The sequence below is a fragment of the Syngnathus leptorhynchus genome, chromosome 1, assembly GCF_054491065.1.
Source record: "Syngnathus leptorhynchus isolate UIUO chromosome 1, UIUO_Slep, whole genome shotgun sequence".
NCBI lineage: Eukaryota > Metazoa > Chordata > Actinopteri > Syngnathiformes > Syngnathidae > Syngnathus > Syngnathus leptorhynchus.
The window spans coordinates 493535-511358 of record NC_141195.1 but is presented as its reverse complement, the minus strand read 5'-3'; the positions used below and the strand labels follow the sequence as shown (position 1 = coordinate 511358).

At 41.7% G+C, this 17824-nt stretch overlaps 1 protein-coding gene across 10 annotated transcripts in view; it reads left to right on the top strand.

Annotated features, from left to right (window-relative positions):
• The window catches only part of LOC147061359 (disco-interacting protein 2 homolog B-A), a 107058-nt gene that overhangs the window by 47172 nt on the left and 42062 nt on the right, over positions 1–17824 (top strand). For all 10 annotated transcript variants that reach the window (XR_015065851.1, XR_015065852.1, XM_085909752.1 and 7 more), the window contains 16 exons: positions 4210–4301; positions 4381–4491; positions 5061–5184; positions 5530–5639; positions 5787–5889; positions 6834–6898; positions 6970–7063; positions 7144–7263; positions 7350–7464; positions 7792–7931; positions 8019–8155; positions 8567–8647; positions 8734–8861; positions 8960–9074; positions 11128–11329; positions 11410–11522. Coding sequence is in view for 8 of the 10 variants with exons in the window: in XM_085909752.1 (XP_085765878.1) it covers positions 4210–4301; positions 4381–4491; positions 5061–5184; positions 5530–5639; positions 5787–5889; positions 6834–6898; positions 6970–7063; positions 7144–7263; positions 7350–7464; positions 7792–7931; positions 8019–8155; positions 8567–8647; positions 8734–8861; positions 8960–9074; positions 11128–11329; positions 11410–11522 (1850 nt within the window). In the remaining 2 variants the exon portion in view is untranslated. The remainder of the gene's footprint in view (positions 1–4209; positions 4302–4380; positions 4492–5060; positions 5185–5529; positions 5640–5786; positions 5890–6833; positions 6899–6969; positions 7064–7143; positions 7264–7349; positions 7465–7791; positions 7932–8018; positions 8156–8566; positions 8648–8733; positions 8862–8959; positions 9075–11127; positions 11330–11409; positions 11523–17824) is intronic.

The following is a 17824-nucleotide window of genomic DNA, read 5'->3' as shown; positions in this document are numbered from 1 at the left end:
TTCCATCTTGGTTTCTAATCTGGTCAATCGAGTCTTCATTTCGTTAATACTCTTCTTAATGTCTCTAATCTCCTGCCCTCACCTATGGTCACGAGCTATGGGTCGTGACCGAAAGAACGAGGTCCAGGATACATGTACAAGGATACATATCCTTATACTTTTACAAGGATAAAAGTGGTTAGAGGCCTTCAGTGGAGAAATCTCTCATGGTTTGTGGCCTGTGTACACTGCATGCCACAATTTCAACAAACAAATCAAACCATCTGTCACTCCAAATCATAAAATACATCGATCATTGATCGTGTAAACAATGCCGCGTACGTGCGCCATCGGACTCGTGATTTGCATGTCTAATTATTCCACAGACCCATATATGTCACGTCTCGTACCCAGCCGTTCCACCATGTGTCTGTTGTCATGGTTTCGGTCTGTGTGCTCGCCCCTCCCCTCCTGTGTGCCCCTGATTAGTTTGATTATTCTCACCTGCCTCTTGTTACCTGTCATGTATATAAGTCCTGTCTGCCCCTCATGCCCCGTCGGATCATTGTCGTTTTGTTGCGGTTGCTGTTGTTTTGTTGTCGTGTCGTCTTCATGTCTTTTTGGTCCCTGTCGTTTTCAAGTCTGTTTTCGGTTAGTCAGTCATGTTATCGTTTTGTTAAGTCATGTCAGTTTGCAGAGTCTGTCTTTTGTTCCTCCAATAAACCCTGGTCCAAGCTGCACTTGGTCGCCCTGCCCCATTCCAACCGTGACAATATAACTATATACAAAGTATATTTCAAATAACTATCATATAGCAACAATATTACCAAACCATCTGTCACTCCAAATCATAAAATCCATCGATCGTGTAAACAATGCCGCGTATGCGCGCCGTCGGACTCGTGATTTGCATGTCTAATCATTCCACAGACCCATATAACGATATATAAAGTATATTTCAAATAACTATCATAAGGCAACAATATTATCTGTGTCACTCCAAATCATCAAATCCATCAATCAAATTCCTCGTCTTTTGTCAACTAAGTGCGCACTGACGTCAGCCTCGTCGTTATTCCACAGATCTAGCATATAACTATATTGTAGCATTAACAAAGTACAAGCAAAGACGTATGTTTGGTAAACGGCTCTTTATTTTACAAAACAAGAGTTCAACGAGCCAACAACTACTGAACTGTATCGCTAAAAACATAAACAAGTTGCTACACGAAATAAAACATAAATAGCATAACTTAGCATAACTAAATAGCATAACTATAACATAAATAATAACTTTTTCAAACCGTCTGTGTCTTCTGTCTAATCATTAAATCCTTAAAACTCTTCATCCTCCGTGTCACTGACAAACAACTTCGCTACTGATGCCGGTAGTACGTGCGGCCCTTGGTCATCTGCGTCGCTGACGTCAGACTCCTCGTCAGTTTCAGTTGGACTTATTCCCGCTTTTCTGAATCCTGACAGAATGGTTTTGAGTGTAACCGAAGCCCATGCTTTATCAATCCATCCAATGACGTCCAGGAATGTTGCACGTTGCATTCTTCCGGTTGCCGTGAAGCTGTGCTCTCCGTCCATCATCCACTGCTCCCACAGGTTACGCAGAACTGCTTTAAAGCTCCTATTCACAAAGGCGTCGAGTGGCTGGAGTATTTTAGTGCAGCCTCCAGGGATGATGGCAGGTATGGAGTTGAGGTTTTTTATTTTTATTTTTTTTTATCTCTGCCGTGATGTGCGCTCGCATGCAGTCCATCACAAGCAGAGCTTGCATCCTAAGTTGCATTGCTGCCCCTCTTGTTTTTGTTGTTTTTTTACATCACCACACTAAATTCTCTTCACCAGACCTGTGCTTTTTAAAAACTCCAAAAAACAGCGCTTTCCCCTCCCAGTTGTTGCGTCACGGCCAATGGTGAAATTTAAAGCACCCTCGTCCAGTTTAGTTTGAAAATAACTATATTTCTTTTTCAGTTTTTGTTTTTTTTTGTTTTGTTTATTTGTTTCACGAACTTGAATATTGTGCTTTAAAATGTGAATTGCTTTATTCGTTTTTTCAGTGTATTAAAAATAATATGTGAGGTGATCAACTGTACTAGTAAGTAATGTGTTAATGATCAAGTAAACATTTTTGAAAAAAAAAAACCACATAAGTCGCTCCTGAGTATAAGTCGCCCCCCCCACCCAAACTATGAAAAAAAACGCGACTTATAGTCCGAAAATTACGGTATGTCAATGGTGATTGAAAATGTTTGTGCATATGTAACTTTTCTGTGACTATGTAACGTTTCTGCGACTATGAAAACAGAAATACTCAAGTTACAAGACATTATTGTAAGCATTTCTTTGGTAATAATGTACAAAGTAACTGGATTTGACATGCCTTCTACTATACAAAATCTGTTCAGACTGGGACAAGACACCCTTGGACTCAGAGGACTGTTGATGTTTGAGCACCTGCAGATGTGCACAATATCGAGGAGCCACACGCTAGCAGTGACTGGTGTTAAATATTGCAATAAATTAAATAAAGAAATTAAGACGTCTGCAAATCCTAAGACTTAAAAAAAAACAGTGAAGAGCTTTTTGATACAAAAACACAATTCATCATATGATTTCACTCAAATTATAAGAGGCTTTGAGAAGCAATCCATATTAAATCACTGTTACTTTTGCTTTAAATATTTTTTGTATTATGTCTACAGTACAGGCTGGTGACTGTGATGCTGATTTGTGCAAAGGTTGACACAAAAACCCTGTGTCTAAGGTTGTTGATATTGAAATTCAAAAACAATGCTGTTGAATGTTAAATTGTTTGAACATTTGACACATAAGAGGGGATTTGCAGTGAGTCTTGTGGGCGCATCGGGTGCAGGTCTCCTAGAGACAGGAACAGGGGCTTCACCAACTATATCATATGCTATTGATCTCCTAAGTTCAGCCTTCAGTGCAATCGACCAGATCATCTCCACTTGACTTCCAGGTACTTGGGAGCCGCAATGCCCCCATCATAGTACCTCTCTCGCAGGGTACACAAATGGACAATGGAATGGAACAAGTGGCCCGTCTTGTGCCTCAACGTGTTGCACACGGAAGATGGGGAAGATGTGTACATTGTGATCTTCTTCGTCATCGGCTGGCTTTCTCTGACCACCGTAGGGTTGCATATGTCCCAAAAGCGTTGCACATGTACCAAAAGTCTGGCACCCTTGGAAATGAGGGACTTCCAGCTTTGGAAAACAACCTGAGGGCTGAGAGACCAGAGAGATAATGACAAGGCGCTGTCACGAGATCTCTGAACTTAATGGGAAAATGTTCAAGGTACAGGAGGCCAGCATGGGAGATGACTGGTTGTGATCGATCGGTGCAGGTGCCGCCTGGTACTGATCGATCGGTGCAGGTGCCGCCTGGTACTGGGGGTGCCGCTGAGATTGTGACTCCAACTCTCTCTATATTGATTGTTTTATTCAAATCAAATTGTCATAATCTGCTGGGATAGGCTCCAGCACACCCGCGACCCCCGTGGGGACAAGCAGTATAGAAAATGGATGGATGTTATAACTTGTCATTGCTGTATTCAAATCAAATGTTATCTTGTGTAATTTTTCTGATTCTTTGTTTCTTCCTTTATTTTTGGGGTTATGGTGGTACTTAGGTAATACTGTAGAGATGCAGACTGTGTCTGGCAATGTAAACCCTTGGTTGAAATCGGGACAGGACTACATAAGAAAAAATTGCTTCAAACCGCCTTCCTTCGTGTAAATCTGGCCACAGAAGATCCAATTCAAAATGTTTTGCTCACAAAAAGCTGCCAGTCCTATCAATTTAGTGCAAGTGAACAAAAACAAAGTGGTATGATTGCTCAATATATCTTAACAGAATCAGCACTTGCGCTAAATCACCCATATATGATTACTGTCCATATCTAACTATCATGACCCTGAAATATTCTGCATAAAAGTACTTACACTGTCAGCTTGTTTTCTGCTTTCAAAGCACACCTGCTTACTTCATGTTAATCATAAGAAAATGTGTTGCAAAAAGCCAAAGGAAAAGGCAAAACACACAAGCACAATTATTCACTTCATGCTTCCCTGAAATGAGATCTCGTACATTGCGGTTGATGTCATATGACTTCACGTTTGAGAATGGCTTCAATCACAGAAATTGTGTGAACCTGGGGCAGCATTTTTCACCAACATTTTGATTTCTTCCCTGTAGGCAAACTGTGGAGTCGCAGTCTGAAACTGGCTTACACGCTGCTTAATAAACTGGGCACAAAGACGGAACCTGTATTACAACCTGGAGATAAAGTAGGAGCCTGTTAATCACTGCACATAGGGTGCACATGCTAACAGCTGACATTGAAATGTATTATCTCTTGTCTCCTAGGTGGCACTGGTTTACCCAAACAGTGACCCCAGTATGTTCTGGGTTGCATTCTATGGCTGTTTGTTGGCTGAGGTCATCCCTGTACCTATTGAAGTACCACTTTCAAAACAAGTAAGGACAATGCGATAAAACATTGAAGGACACATTTTTTTGTCTGTGACACTGCCTTATTTTAAAATACCAACAGGAACATTGAAAATTAGCTTTTGTGTTGAGATAAAATACCAACAGCTTTGAAAATGTGATTTTGATGGCAAAATGATATATTTACAATGATAAGGGCGGTTCAATGGGTGCACTTGGTTAGCACGTGTTCCTCACACTGCAGAGGTTGTGGGTTCGATTCCGGCTCCAGCCTTCCTATGTGGAGTTTGCTTGTTCTCCCCGTGCCTCCGGGAACTCCGGTTTCATACCACATTCCAAAAACATGCATGGTTAGGCCGATTGAGCACTCCTAATTGTCAACTGAAATAGCCACGACCATGACCCTTGTGAGGAGAAGTGGATGGATGAATCTTACAAAGTATTTGCACGCTATTTAGTAGGAGTAGTAGTGTTTAGCAACAGTGGCCGTATCAGTGAACTGTCATCAGGGCATTATGCTAATGCTAAAGTGTGTTTTATAGATTTGTACAAATTAAGAATCCGTTATATTGATCGGCTGTTGTCTCGCTCCATAGGATGCAGGCAGCCAGCAGATTGGTTTCCTCTTTGGCAGCTGTGGCGTCAGTCTGGCACTGACCAGTGAAGTGTGTCTCAAAGGGCTGCCCAAGACGCAAAATGGAGAAATCATCCAATTCAAAGGTCACACAGCCCTATGGCTCAGTCATGTCTATCTACAATTAGCTCTGTGTTTGTTGTTTGCTCCTCCTGGGGACCTCTTAGAGGTCATCATTACACTGAATTAAAACTGCACATGACGTCATTTTCTACTCTTTAATCAATGGCACTTCCAAATTAAGTAAATCCAGTGGAACCGAAGTGGAACCAGTATAGAAGTACTTGTTGTGTTAAGATTTGTTTGGGTGGCCTCTCGCATGTGCAGTTGGAGCTGAGATTGCAAAATGAAAACTTTGTTTTAATGTTGCTCGTCATGAGTTCTTCCCCACCCCTGGTGTCAGGCGCCTAAAACTTGTTCACCTTCTTCAGGATGGCCCAGAATGAAATGGGTGGTGACGGACACCAAGTACCTGACCAAACCTTCCAAAGACTGGCAGCCTCATATTCCCACCGCCAACACAGACACTGCCTACATCGAGGTACTCACTTAAGGCTGTGTAAAGACGTATTTTACTTATCGTGGAGCTTCTGATATCTCACACATGTGTAACTTACTATGGAAAATACTGGTCGACTTGTGCTTCTTGCCTTCATTTATCATTTGTGTGCATTTCTTTTCATTCCAGTACAAAGCCAGTAAGGAGGGGACCGTGATGGGTGTGGCTGTGTCCAAGATCTCCATGCTGACTCACTGTCAAGCCTTGACACAGGCCTGTAACTACTGTGAAGGTCAGTATGTCAGTATCATTTAGTAATTAGGGACGAGTCAACCTTTGATTATCGTGAGGGTTCCGTTCCAGACCACATACGTAATACGTGACTCAGTGACCCTGTATTTATTGTATTATGTATTATGATTGTTTTTTTGCTTTATACGTATACTGTAATATAATAATGTATCTATGTGGGGTGCAGGTATTTTTTTCCACTTGGGTTCGTAATCACATTTGACACGACAGTATGAATGATGTTGAATGTGTACCTGCTTTTAAAAGGCAGGCCTTTCCTATCTAACAACATGGAAATGAGCCAATGAGAACTTACAATTGTCGGCTGTTAACTGACTTTAGCATTGGCGACTGCATGTCCAGAGTGATGCATCAGTTGAGGCGGTTGACAGGTTGGCTAAGAATACATGTTTACTATATTTTGTCACCTATTGAAAGAGTACCAGGGGCTCTTTCCATCCTTCCTCTTATTCACCTTTATGAATTACATTTCATCCTAACTTCTGGTTGTTGGCTGTTTTGAATTTGCTCATGTTACTTTTATGTAGACATGCAGTTGTGTAATCCAAGCCATTTGTACTTTTCAATAGGCACATTGCACTTGAGCTTATTCTATAAGACCCTGAAATGATCCCAAATGTTGGACAGTTTGTTTCCCACCTCTTAACTCCTTGATTTCACTTATTCCTACAACTGTCAATATAAGAACAATAAAAACATTCTCTAATGCACTGCCCCCACAAAATGGGAGCTGCAAAAGTTAGGAATTACTGTTAAGTTATTGTGGACTATTTTGGGTAAAGACAGCTGGATAAAAAAAAAAGACAATTTTGTTCATGGGCGCCTAGTTGGGCACTATGTAACAGTAGACAGTGAAAAAAGCATTACCAGTCTTTGTGTGTGTGTCTCTCCTGTTTGCTAATGTTTTTCTGTTTTTTGTCTCAGGTGAGACTTTGGTCAATGTGTTGGACTGCAAAAAGGATATGGGCTTGTGGCATGGCGTCTTAACGGTAAGATAGGTTTGTCCTCCACAGCCAATTGACTGGTGGTCTCAACCATGATGTCTTTCTTCTCCTTCCAGAGTGTCATGAATAGAATTCATACTATTACTGTGCCGTATTCCGTCATGAAAGCCTGTCCCATGTCCTGGGTGCAGAGGGTGCACATTCACAAAGGTTTGCCTTCATCGCTCTTATTACGATTATCCTCTGTCTATTCTTTTTCAGTATGCATGATGTTTCTTGTCATCTCACAGCTCGTGTAGCCTTGGTTAAGTGCCGTGACCTTCACTGGGCAATGATGGCCCACAAAGATCAGAGGGACACCAACCTGTCCTCGATACGAATGCTTATAGTGGCTGATGGAGCAAACCCATGTGAATCACATCCCTTTTTTTTAACATTATATAGACCTTTGTTTGGTCTGGTATAATTGACCCTTTTCCTTTTTTTTTGTGATTAGGGTCAGTGTCATCATGTGATGCCTTCCTAAATGTGTTCCAGTCTCACGGTCTAAAGCCTGAGGTCATCTGTCCATGTGCCACCTCGCCAGAAGCCTTGACGGTGTCCATTCGCAGGTACAGTAGTCTTTCACATGCTTAAAGGTATGCAGTTGCGCACATTCTGGCTCTGCAGATTTTCTCCTGTTAAATCTGGCCTTACATGCATTCCGTGGTGGATTTAAGCACTTTTAATAATGAATGGTGGATCGGAGCTAGACTGGACTTGGGCACCCCCTGATCTGGACTGTTGTAGATGTCTTCTTGGATGAGCAGCGAAAGGTCTATAATATAACCAGAAAATTCCAGTTGCAATCAATTCAATGCGCCAAGAATGAATTGACTTAGACCTGTCAAGCCTTTAGCTCACACGATCACTATCTTTTCCCACCGCCTCCGCTGCAGACCTGGGGCGCGAGGAGCTCCTCTACCAGCCAGAGCTATCCTCTCCATGGGCGGGCTGAGCCACGGTGTGATCAGAGTGAACACAGAGGATAAGAATTCGGCTCTCACTGTCCAAGACGTCGGACACATTATGCCTGGAGGTTCGTTGCCAGTGCTAACTCCTGGAAACACAGTGACACAAAACGTTAAGATACCCAGAGTTGACGTGACAATAATACGTATTTCAGCTCTGATGTGCATCGTGAAACCAGATGGCTCTCCTCAGCTGTGCAAAACAGATGAGATAGGAGAGATTGTTATCAGCTCCCGAGCGGGTGGCACTATGTACTACGGTCTTCCTGGGGTCACCAAGAACACTTTTGAGGTCTGTCAAAGCCCAGGTTGAAGTGATGCTTTCAAGAGAAGATTTTCTTTTTGTCCTCCCAAAATACTAAAACCAAGCACATTTATTTGCAGATATACCCTTTCAAACATAATTGCTAATCCACATCAAACTATCCATGAAAAAGTAAATTTTAGAAGGCATTACATAAAACTGAGTATAAGTCAAATGCACAACATAAATAAGGGCAACTGCAATAGGTGCTCTTTAGTCATGTTTTATGATGTTATAACCTTTGGATTTGTATGTCCCTCAAAACACAATTTCATTTCAACTCAATCTAGCAGTTCTCTTTCAAAACGCTGCTCAAATGAGAAACAGAAAATGGCAACTGCAGGGTGCTCTGTTGGATGTTGTGTCGTCTATAACAATGTAATGTTTTGCCCCCTGTAGGTAATCCCTGTCAACCAATCTGGAGCACCTTTAGGAGAAGTTCCCTTTTCCAGAACTGGTTTGCTTGGATTTGTTGGCCCAGTAAGTCCCATGCACCCAGAAATCAAGAGCTGACATTTGTCATGCTTTTAGTCGGGGCTGAGGCCATCCTTTTGTTCTTTGCGTAGGGCAGCCTGGTATTTGTTGTGGGCAAGATTGAAGGGTTACTAATAGTGAGCAGGCGACGCCACAATGCTGACGACTTGGTGGCCACCGCCCTTGCCGTGGAGCCTGTCAAAACAGTTTACAGGGGGAGGTGAGACACTGCCTGCTTAGTAATATGAAATGTGAAATACTTAACAATGGGTGTGCATTTGTGCACGCGTGTGTTTTGATCCCTCTGACTCTATCTAGGATCGCTGTGTTTTCAGTGACTGTTTTTTATGATGAGAGAATTGTGATCGTGGCAGAGCAACGGCCAGATGCCAGTGAGGAGGACACCTTCCAGTGGATGAGTCGAGTTCTGCAGGTATGTTGCAGTCTTTCTCTTACAATGGCAAAGCCTCAGACGTTTGGTGATCTAACAAAACCTATGTGAAATATAAGCTCCAAGGGTTGTGTGTTATAGTGTGTATGACACACACCATCAGTATTCTAGACCTCATTGTATCCAGTATCACATGAGGAACTCTGCTTATGTGTTTTGCCTTTCTTCTTGTTTTTTAGTGGCACATTTTTAAATAAAAGATGAGAGAAGATATCCACAGGAAATTTGTATGAAGTAAACAGACCTGCTTAGGATACGAGGATACGCTGTCATTGTAGTGCTGTTACTGGTTTTTATTTGTCAGGATTACTCTTGCCCTTTTTGTTCCATTGCTGTTGTCTTGATTAGATTGAATTGAACGGCTTATTGCCATGCATTGATTCTGAGGAGCACTACGTGCATATGTAGACTGATATGCATGTGTATTTTATCACACTAGCTATTATTCAGCCACTGACGAGCTAGCTGCCATGTGATGGACATGTCGCTTGAATATTATGTCTACTCTAATGACGTTAGTGGCTTTTGTTTAACCCATTATAGCTGAAAGCGCTTTGCAAAACATGCCTCTAAAATCTAAGGGCGAAATTAGAAGCACTCCTTCTAAAGTCTGTGCTACTGGAAATTCAAGAATATTGTTAAGACCTACTAAATAATTGATAGTGCAGCCCCTGTAGCAGATAGAAACATTATTCCAAAAATATTTGAGCGTTTACAATGTAAATGTTTAGTTGTAAGCCTTACAACTATAATCTATAAACATTTTATATATATTTTTTAATTGTACCTTTGTCTCTGGGAACAGGTGTGTTTGGAAACAGCCTTGATTAAAATTAGTCCTCCAGCTGACTGGAAGCCTTCAAAAGCTGGTCGAAAAAGATTCCCTTAAACTTTACGAGACAACGGAGCAGTCGTGTTCTGATGCATTTCATTGGCTGCGAGGGAGAAAATTACTCAAGGAAAACAAAATGATGCAATTGCATTCATGGTCTTAAAGCAGTGGTTCTTAACCTGGGTTTGATCAAATCTTAGGGGTTTGGTGAGTCAGTCTCAGGGGTTCGGCAGAGCCTCCACTGTGGAGGTCCGAACAAACCTGATTTATCATGTAAATTTGTGATGACTCATATCTGACTGAACTGCTCTTGCAAAAGGCAACAGCAGAAGTCACACTGATTTGCAGGTGTGTAATTTGTTCTGAGTTCATCCATTATGTTGGTTTTGTTCTTTGAACATGGTGATGTTCATGCATGGCTCATTTTGTGCACCAGTAAAAACCATCGATGTCTAGAATTTGAAAAAAAAAGTTATTTTTCACCAAAGAGGGGTTTGGTGAATGCCCATATGAAAGTGGCGTTCAGTAGTACCTCCAACAAAGTTAAAGGAAAAAATGCATAACAGCGCTCCTGGCTCTAGTGGTTGAAACGCGGTAGTGCGCTCCCGTTTTAAATAAAAATAATAAAAATAATAATAATAATGTTGCGGCTTGGTGGGGCACTGCGTAGCATGTCCGCCTCACAGTTAGGAGGGTGCGGGTTCGATTCCACCTCCGGCCCTCCCTGTGTGGAGTTTGCATGTTCTCCCGTATCCGCGTGGGTTTTCTCCGGGCACTCCAGTTTCCTCCCACATTCCAAAAACATGCTTGGTAGACCGATTGAAGACTCTAAATTGTCCCTAGGTATGAGTGCGAGTGCGAATGGTTTTTCGTCTCTGTGTGCCCTGCGATTGGCTGGCAACCGGTTCAGGGTGTCCACTGCCTACTTGCCCAATGACAGCCGGGATAGGCTACAGCACGCCCGGGACCCCCGTGGGGACAAAGCGGTTCAGAAAATGGATGGATGGATGGATAATAATAATACATCAGATGGGTTCCAATTTAGTGTTGTGACATTTAACGATTAAAAAAGGGGGGAATCTTCGACTTTCATCACCCCTCCCCATTCAGAATTAAAATTACGAGATTGTTTAAACAAGGTTTTACTGTTTTATTTTGTGGATAATACTGCAGTGTAAGTCATCACGGACATTCTCACCACAGGCCATTGACAGTATCCACCAGGTGGGTTTATACTGCCTTGCACTGGTGCCTGCCAACACCCTCCCAAAGACGCCTCTCGGTGGCATCCACATCTGTGAAACCAAGCAGAACTTTCTAGAGGGAAATCTACACCCTTGCAACATCCTCATGTGCCCACACACCTGCGTCACCAACATGCCCAAACCACGGCAGAAACAGCCTGGTGAGTTTGTTGAATTAATTTGTTTGACTCAAGTGAATGGTGTTGCTTAAAATGACTGGTATGACATCTGATCTTTGCAGTAGACGTTGGTCCAGCGTCTATGCTAGTTGGCAACCTAGTAGCGGGAAAACGTATTGCACAGGCTACAGGCAGGGAACTGGGTGTGTTAGAGGACCAGGATCTGATTCGTAAGGTACGAAAGAGCACACTACATTGACCAAGTTCACATCTGTTGCACAGTGTTTGTTTGATATGTACTAACCAAGGGTCAAACGGTTCACTTAATCCACATTCAAAACTTTAGATTGCTGTCATGGATTTCTCACAGAATTATTAATCAACATTAATTGTTATTGTAGCATTATTTACATATTTTTACGAATCAGAAATGTACCTTTGGTTGTCTATCCATGTTAGCTGCATATAGTGATAGGTGAAAAAACAAGTGCTCTTCCATTTGATGGCAAAAGATAGAATAAATATGTGTACCCACCAGAGGTGCGAGTAAGTCGTATATGTGCAAATGTATCTTTGGTTGTCTATCCATGTTAGCTGCATATAGTGATAGGTGAAAAAATAAGTGCTCTTCCATTTGATGCCAAAAGATAGAATAAATATGTGTACCCACCAGAGGTGCGAGTAAGTCGTATATGTGCAAATCACAAGCAAGTCTTAAGTCATAGCCTTCAAGTTTCAAGCAAGCCCCAATTAAGTAACTCTAGAAATAAATAAAGCAAGTCATGTCACGTGACCAAAAAAGTCCTGAGGCCGCCAATCCGGACCCTCAACGCCTAGGCTGTGCCTATAAATTCTTTCCATAAAAGTTACGAAAAAAGAATCGTGACAAAGGGCAGCCTTGGCGGTGTCCAACCCTCACCGGAAACGAATCTGACTTACTGCCGGAAATGCGCAACAAACTCTGACATCTGTGATACAGGGACCGAACCGCCCTTTCAGTAGGTTCGGTAAACTGTGACGAAAAGAAAAGAGAAGCACCCCCCGCAGAACTCCCTGAGGGATATGGTTGAACGCCTTCTACAAGTCCACAAAACAAAATGTGGACTGCCTGAGCGAACACCCACGCACCCTCAAGGATTCTGCCAAGGGTATAGAGTTTGTTCCACGGTCAAGATGAAAACCACACTGCTCCTCCTGAGTCCGACCAAGGAGGCTGAGGAGTGTGATTCCTCTTGTGTTGGAACACATTCTCCAGTTCCCCACCTTAAAAAGCGGAACGGCCATGAAAAGGGGAGGACCCACATTGTCTTTTCGGGCTGTGCCCAGCCTACCCCCGTGGATCAAGGCCCGGCCACCAGACACCCGCCTTTGAGCACCGCCTCCAGGCTTGGCTCCAGAGGAGAGGCCCGTTTATCCGCGTCTGAACAAGGGAAAACCATGTCCATTTCTTTTTAGCATCATAAGGGATCTATGCAACTGTAATAATAAACACTGACATGTTATACAGTATGAGCAGTACTCTATTAAATAAACGCTCGTGAAATAAGTCTTGGGGTGTATTCAGCCCTGACTGTTTGGTACGCTTTTAACGGACCAGGATTCGATTGAAAGGCTGGTCCGGACCTTTTGTGCAGGTGTGAATACACGCAAACGAATCGTGGTGCGGATGAAAGAAACGGACCAAAACCCACTTTTTCAAGTGGTTTCGGTTTGCTTCCAAACGAACTCTGGTGCGGTTCTTTTGGTCCATACCAAACAAGCAGACTAAAGGACTTTTCTAGTGTCAATACACCTTTAAATGACACACATCGACGGAACTATGTTTATTACCATAGTGATTTTCAGCAAGTGGTAATCTGGTATTTTTTATGCACATATATATGCGGCTCTTGATGTTGTCTGATTTGTTATGTGACTTTGAGTTCCTGGCAGATCCATCCCTCATACTAACTAATATGAAAACAACTGAATTGCAGCTCACAGCATTACACTTCACAAACATCCTCACGCTATATAAATAATGTTTTGTCGAGTAAAAGGGTGGGCAATCATGAGGAGAACAAGGGAAACCTTTGCATATCTCCAATTTAACAAATTGGAAAACATTAACATAAATGTCATTAAGTTTGTAGGATGAAATTAGAAGTGTGTGTGTGTGTGTGTGTGTGTGTGTGTGTGTGTGTGTGTGTGTGTGTGTGTGTGTGTGTGTGTGTGTGTGTGTGTGTGTGTGTGTGTGTGTGTGTGTGTGTGTGTGTATTAATTTATACAGTGTGTGAGCTTGTACAAGTGTGTGTACATGTATGTGTGTGTAGATACAGTGATTTTAATGCTATCCTGTTTTTCAAAAAAGGATAAGTACCAGAAAACCATCATCGTGTGCACCCCAATCCCCATATATGATTTTGTAGTTTGTGAGGAATATTTTTATCTGAATTATCCTCCATCTTACCCTTTACCCTTACTCTCACTTGGGGCTGGCAATTAGCTGTGTGTGTGGACCACAATGATGATGATAGTAAGCTTCTAGTTTGGCAACCTATGCTTTCTGCTATGCTGTTTGTCAGTCAAAATGTGCTTTCTGCAGTTGAAACGTCCTCCAAGCCGCATGTACAGATCAGCCAGCAGGGGTCCACAAACACTTACTAATAAAACAGTATATGCCCGGTCATGGTTTAAACAATGGTCATGTTCAGTCATAGTTTAAACAATCACCATCAGCTGTTACAAGTGACAAATGATTCAGGTCAGTTTCTCCATGTTCAAAAAAAGCAAATGTATATTTAAAAAAAAAACTGCATAGTTATCAATAGTTTTGGTGTGCATCTCGGCTCGCTGTGATGCTGTGTATGCCATGGCTTTGACGAGTCGTCCAAGCAGTCTGTCTGCATGACGCTAACCACCACCAAGTGACGCATCACCCTAGTCATTGTGTGCCCTTCCCATTTTAGTTTAAAGGTTTCTTGAAATTGGTGGCCAAAGATCAGAGGCCCAAAAATACAAATGTTTTTTCCCCCCCATCTCAGGGTGACTTTTACCTAATATGTTTGCAAATACAGGAGGTGGCCCAAAAGTGACTATATATATATATATATATATATATATATATATATATATATATATATATATATATATATATATATATATATATATATATATATATATATATATATATATATATATATATATATTTACATTTACATTTGTGGTGAGGAGTTGTCATGATTGACAAGGTCACTCAGTATGATGAATTACAATGTGTCGCCATGTCTGACTACTTAATGTGTAAGAGTGAAAGTTAGAAAATATGCTGTACCGTATTTTTCAGACTATAAAGCACGTTTTTTGTCATAGTTTGGGTGAGGGGGGCGACTTATACTCAGGAGCGACTAATATGTGAAATTATTGAGCGATTTATATGTGAAATTATTCACAAATTTTCAAAATTAAAAAATCTGCGATGTAGTAAAACCGCGATAAATGAAACGCTATGTAGCAAGGGATTACTGTAATTTGAACTGCAACTGACGTCAGCGGCGCGGCGCACATGCGGCGTTGTTTACATAAAGAACAAAGGATTCTATCACGGGATTTAATGACTTGGAGTGACAGAGATTGTTTGATAAAATTGTTGTTTATAATTATATGGGCCTGTGGAATAATTTGAACTGCAACTGACGACGAGTCAGACGTCAGCGGCGCAGCGCACACGCGGCGTTGTTTACATAAAGGATGAAAATTTTGATCGATGGATATAATGATTTGGAGTGACTCAGATGGTTTGATAATATTGTTGTTTATATAATAGGAATTTGATATATAATTTATACAGTGGAGCCTCGGTTTTCAACCACTATCCGTTCCAGAAGGCGGTTCGAGAAGTGAATCGGTGGAATTCCGAATCTATTTTTCCCATTACAAATAATGTAAAAAAATTTTTATCCATTCCAAGACTAAAAAAACCACGCCTTTTTTAAGTAATTTTTCATTTGCTCATTTTTGTCTGATCGTGCAACTGCAGCCCACCGCCGAACGCGCATCCGTAGCGTACCGCCGACAGCGCAACTGCACCACGCTGGTCGCATTATTGTGACAGAGCCGTTGCTGAAATTCAGAAAATATTTTTAAATTCCTGATGCACTTTTCAAAATTTAAGTGGACCTCAGTGCACAGGGAGCTTAATTTTGTCTGATTGCGCAACTGCAGCGCACCGATGAACGTGCAACCATAGCGCACCGCCGATCGCGTAACTGCTCCGCACAACTGCTCCGCACAACTGCTCCGCACAACTGCTCCGCACAACCGCTCCGCACAACCGCTCCGCACAACCGCTCCGCACAACCGCTCCGCAGCACTGGTTGCATTATTGTGACAGAGCTGTTGCTGAAATTTAGAAAATAATTTTAAAGTCCTGATGTACTTTCCAAAATTTAAGTGGACCTCAGTGCGCAGAGATCCGATCGCGCAACCCCAGCGCGCCGGGCGCTCACTGTCCCATCACTTTAAGAGCGTCTTTGTGTTTTAGGATGGCTTGCTTTCTTTGGAGGCATGATTAGAGGTTAATACAATCGTCAAATTATCGAAAATACATTAAGGGACGGAGTCAGTCGTCATTCGGGCCGCGCAGTCGAGTCCTCTCGGCTCATCTCGCGAGGTTCGACAACCGAAATTTCGTCCGACATCCAAAGCAAAAAATCTTGAATTTTTCGTTTGAGTACCGATTTGTTTGAGAACTGGGACGTTTGAAAACCAAGGCTCCACTGTATATCGTTATGTGGGCCTGTGGAATAATTTGAACTGCAACTGACAACGGGATTGACGTCAGCGGCGCGGCGCACACGCGGCGTTGATTACAGAAAGGACAATCAATGGATTTAATTATTTGGAGGGACACAGATGGTTTGATAATGTTGTAGTTTATATAATAGTTATTATATGGGCCTGTGGAACAATTTGAACTGCAACTGACGACGAGTCCAACGTCAGCGGCGCGGCGCACACGCGGCATTGTTCACATAAAGGACAATCAATGGATTTAATGATTTGTTACGTCAGGTCCGTTCTCAACTCTTTGTTTGTGTTTGTCACGTTAGCACACCATATCATTTAGCCAGTTGTTCCTCGTTCATGTCTGTGCTTTGTGTTGGATTTGGATTTTGTCGAATAAATTTCCCCCAAAATACGACTTCTACTCCGGTGCGACTTAAATGTGTGTGTGTGTGTGTGTGTGTGTGTGTGTGTGTGTGTGTGTGTGTGTGTGTGTGTGTGTGTGTGTGTGTGTGTGTGTGTGTGTGTGTGTGTGTGTGTGTGTGTACACAATTTATTTATTTATTATTTATTTATTTTTTCACTTTGTTGTGCATTTTATGGCTGATGTGACGTATATTCCGGAGCGACTTTTAGTCTGAAAAATACGGTACTTCCGTCATATTTAAACATACTGTACAATGATATTAATGGATTGACCTGAATATTAGACGACCCTGATTATAAGACGAGCCCCTCTTTTTCAAGACGCGTTTGAAAAAATACTTTTTGAACACCAAATTTAATTTTTTGGCAGAAAATAATTACTGTACATCTGAAACAAAAGATTATAACAATATATTCAAGAGAAAAAGCATGTTATTTTGCCTCATTCAAATCATGCAAAAACTGTCTATCACATCTTAATATCCAAACATTGGAATATGTAAATTAAAGTGCAATCACATTTGTAAATTAATGGCTTCTGGTTTTTAAAATGTGTTAGAGTGGTGCTCACTCTAGCTTATTTGCAGGAACCACGCGGGACACAGTATGCCCTTTGAGCACTTGCAAGTGGAGAGATCGATCGTCAGTCACTGTGCATACAGCGATGTTCGAACGAAGTCTGACTTAGGCCTCTTGCAAGAGCATATTTATTGAGAGAAGTAGGGTGGGGGTGAGAGTGGACAGGTTTGGTGAACCCCTGGCCTCTGGTCAAATCAGAGCAGGGGATGTTTTACAATGTTGTGTAAACAGAACAACTTTGATTGCTTCCTCTGCAGCTGGTCAATTAGTTCAAGGGATCATAGCACTTTGTTCTAGTACTTTGTTAAGACAGGACAAGTTTGGTTAATTATTACAGGTTACATTCCAACATAATCATAGGATCAAACTAATGTATCAACCCTGACAAAATGTAAATAAACCAATCGACTGTGATAAAACAAAAAAATTGTAATAACTGCATTAACCATCAAAGTGAAGTCTAACTGTAACTGTAGTCTTGAAACAAATCTGAATAAGGAAAAACATTGCAATAAAATAATGTAAACTGGTTTAAACTTGAGTAGCTGACATCTGTCATGTCAGAACATTACTACTCACAAACATCCTCTGCCTCGCTGTGCTCAGTGTCACTGTCCTCACATTTTCTGTTATCTCTTCTCTTATTTTCTTCTCTTTTCTTTCTTACCGCTATTTTTTTTTCTTCTTCGTGCTACCACGATTTTTATTTTTATTCTTCGTGACAGGGGTTCGCTTTGGCCTGGGGAGTTAAGTTCAGCATTCGCTTTA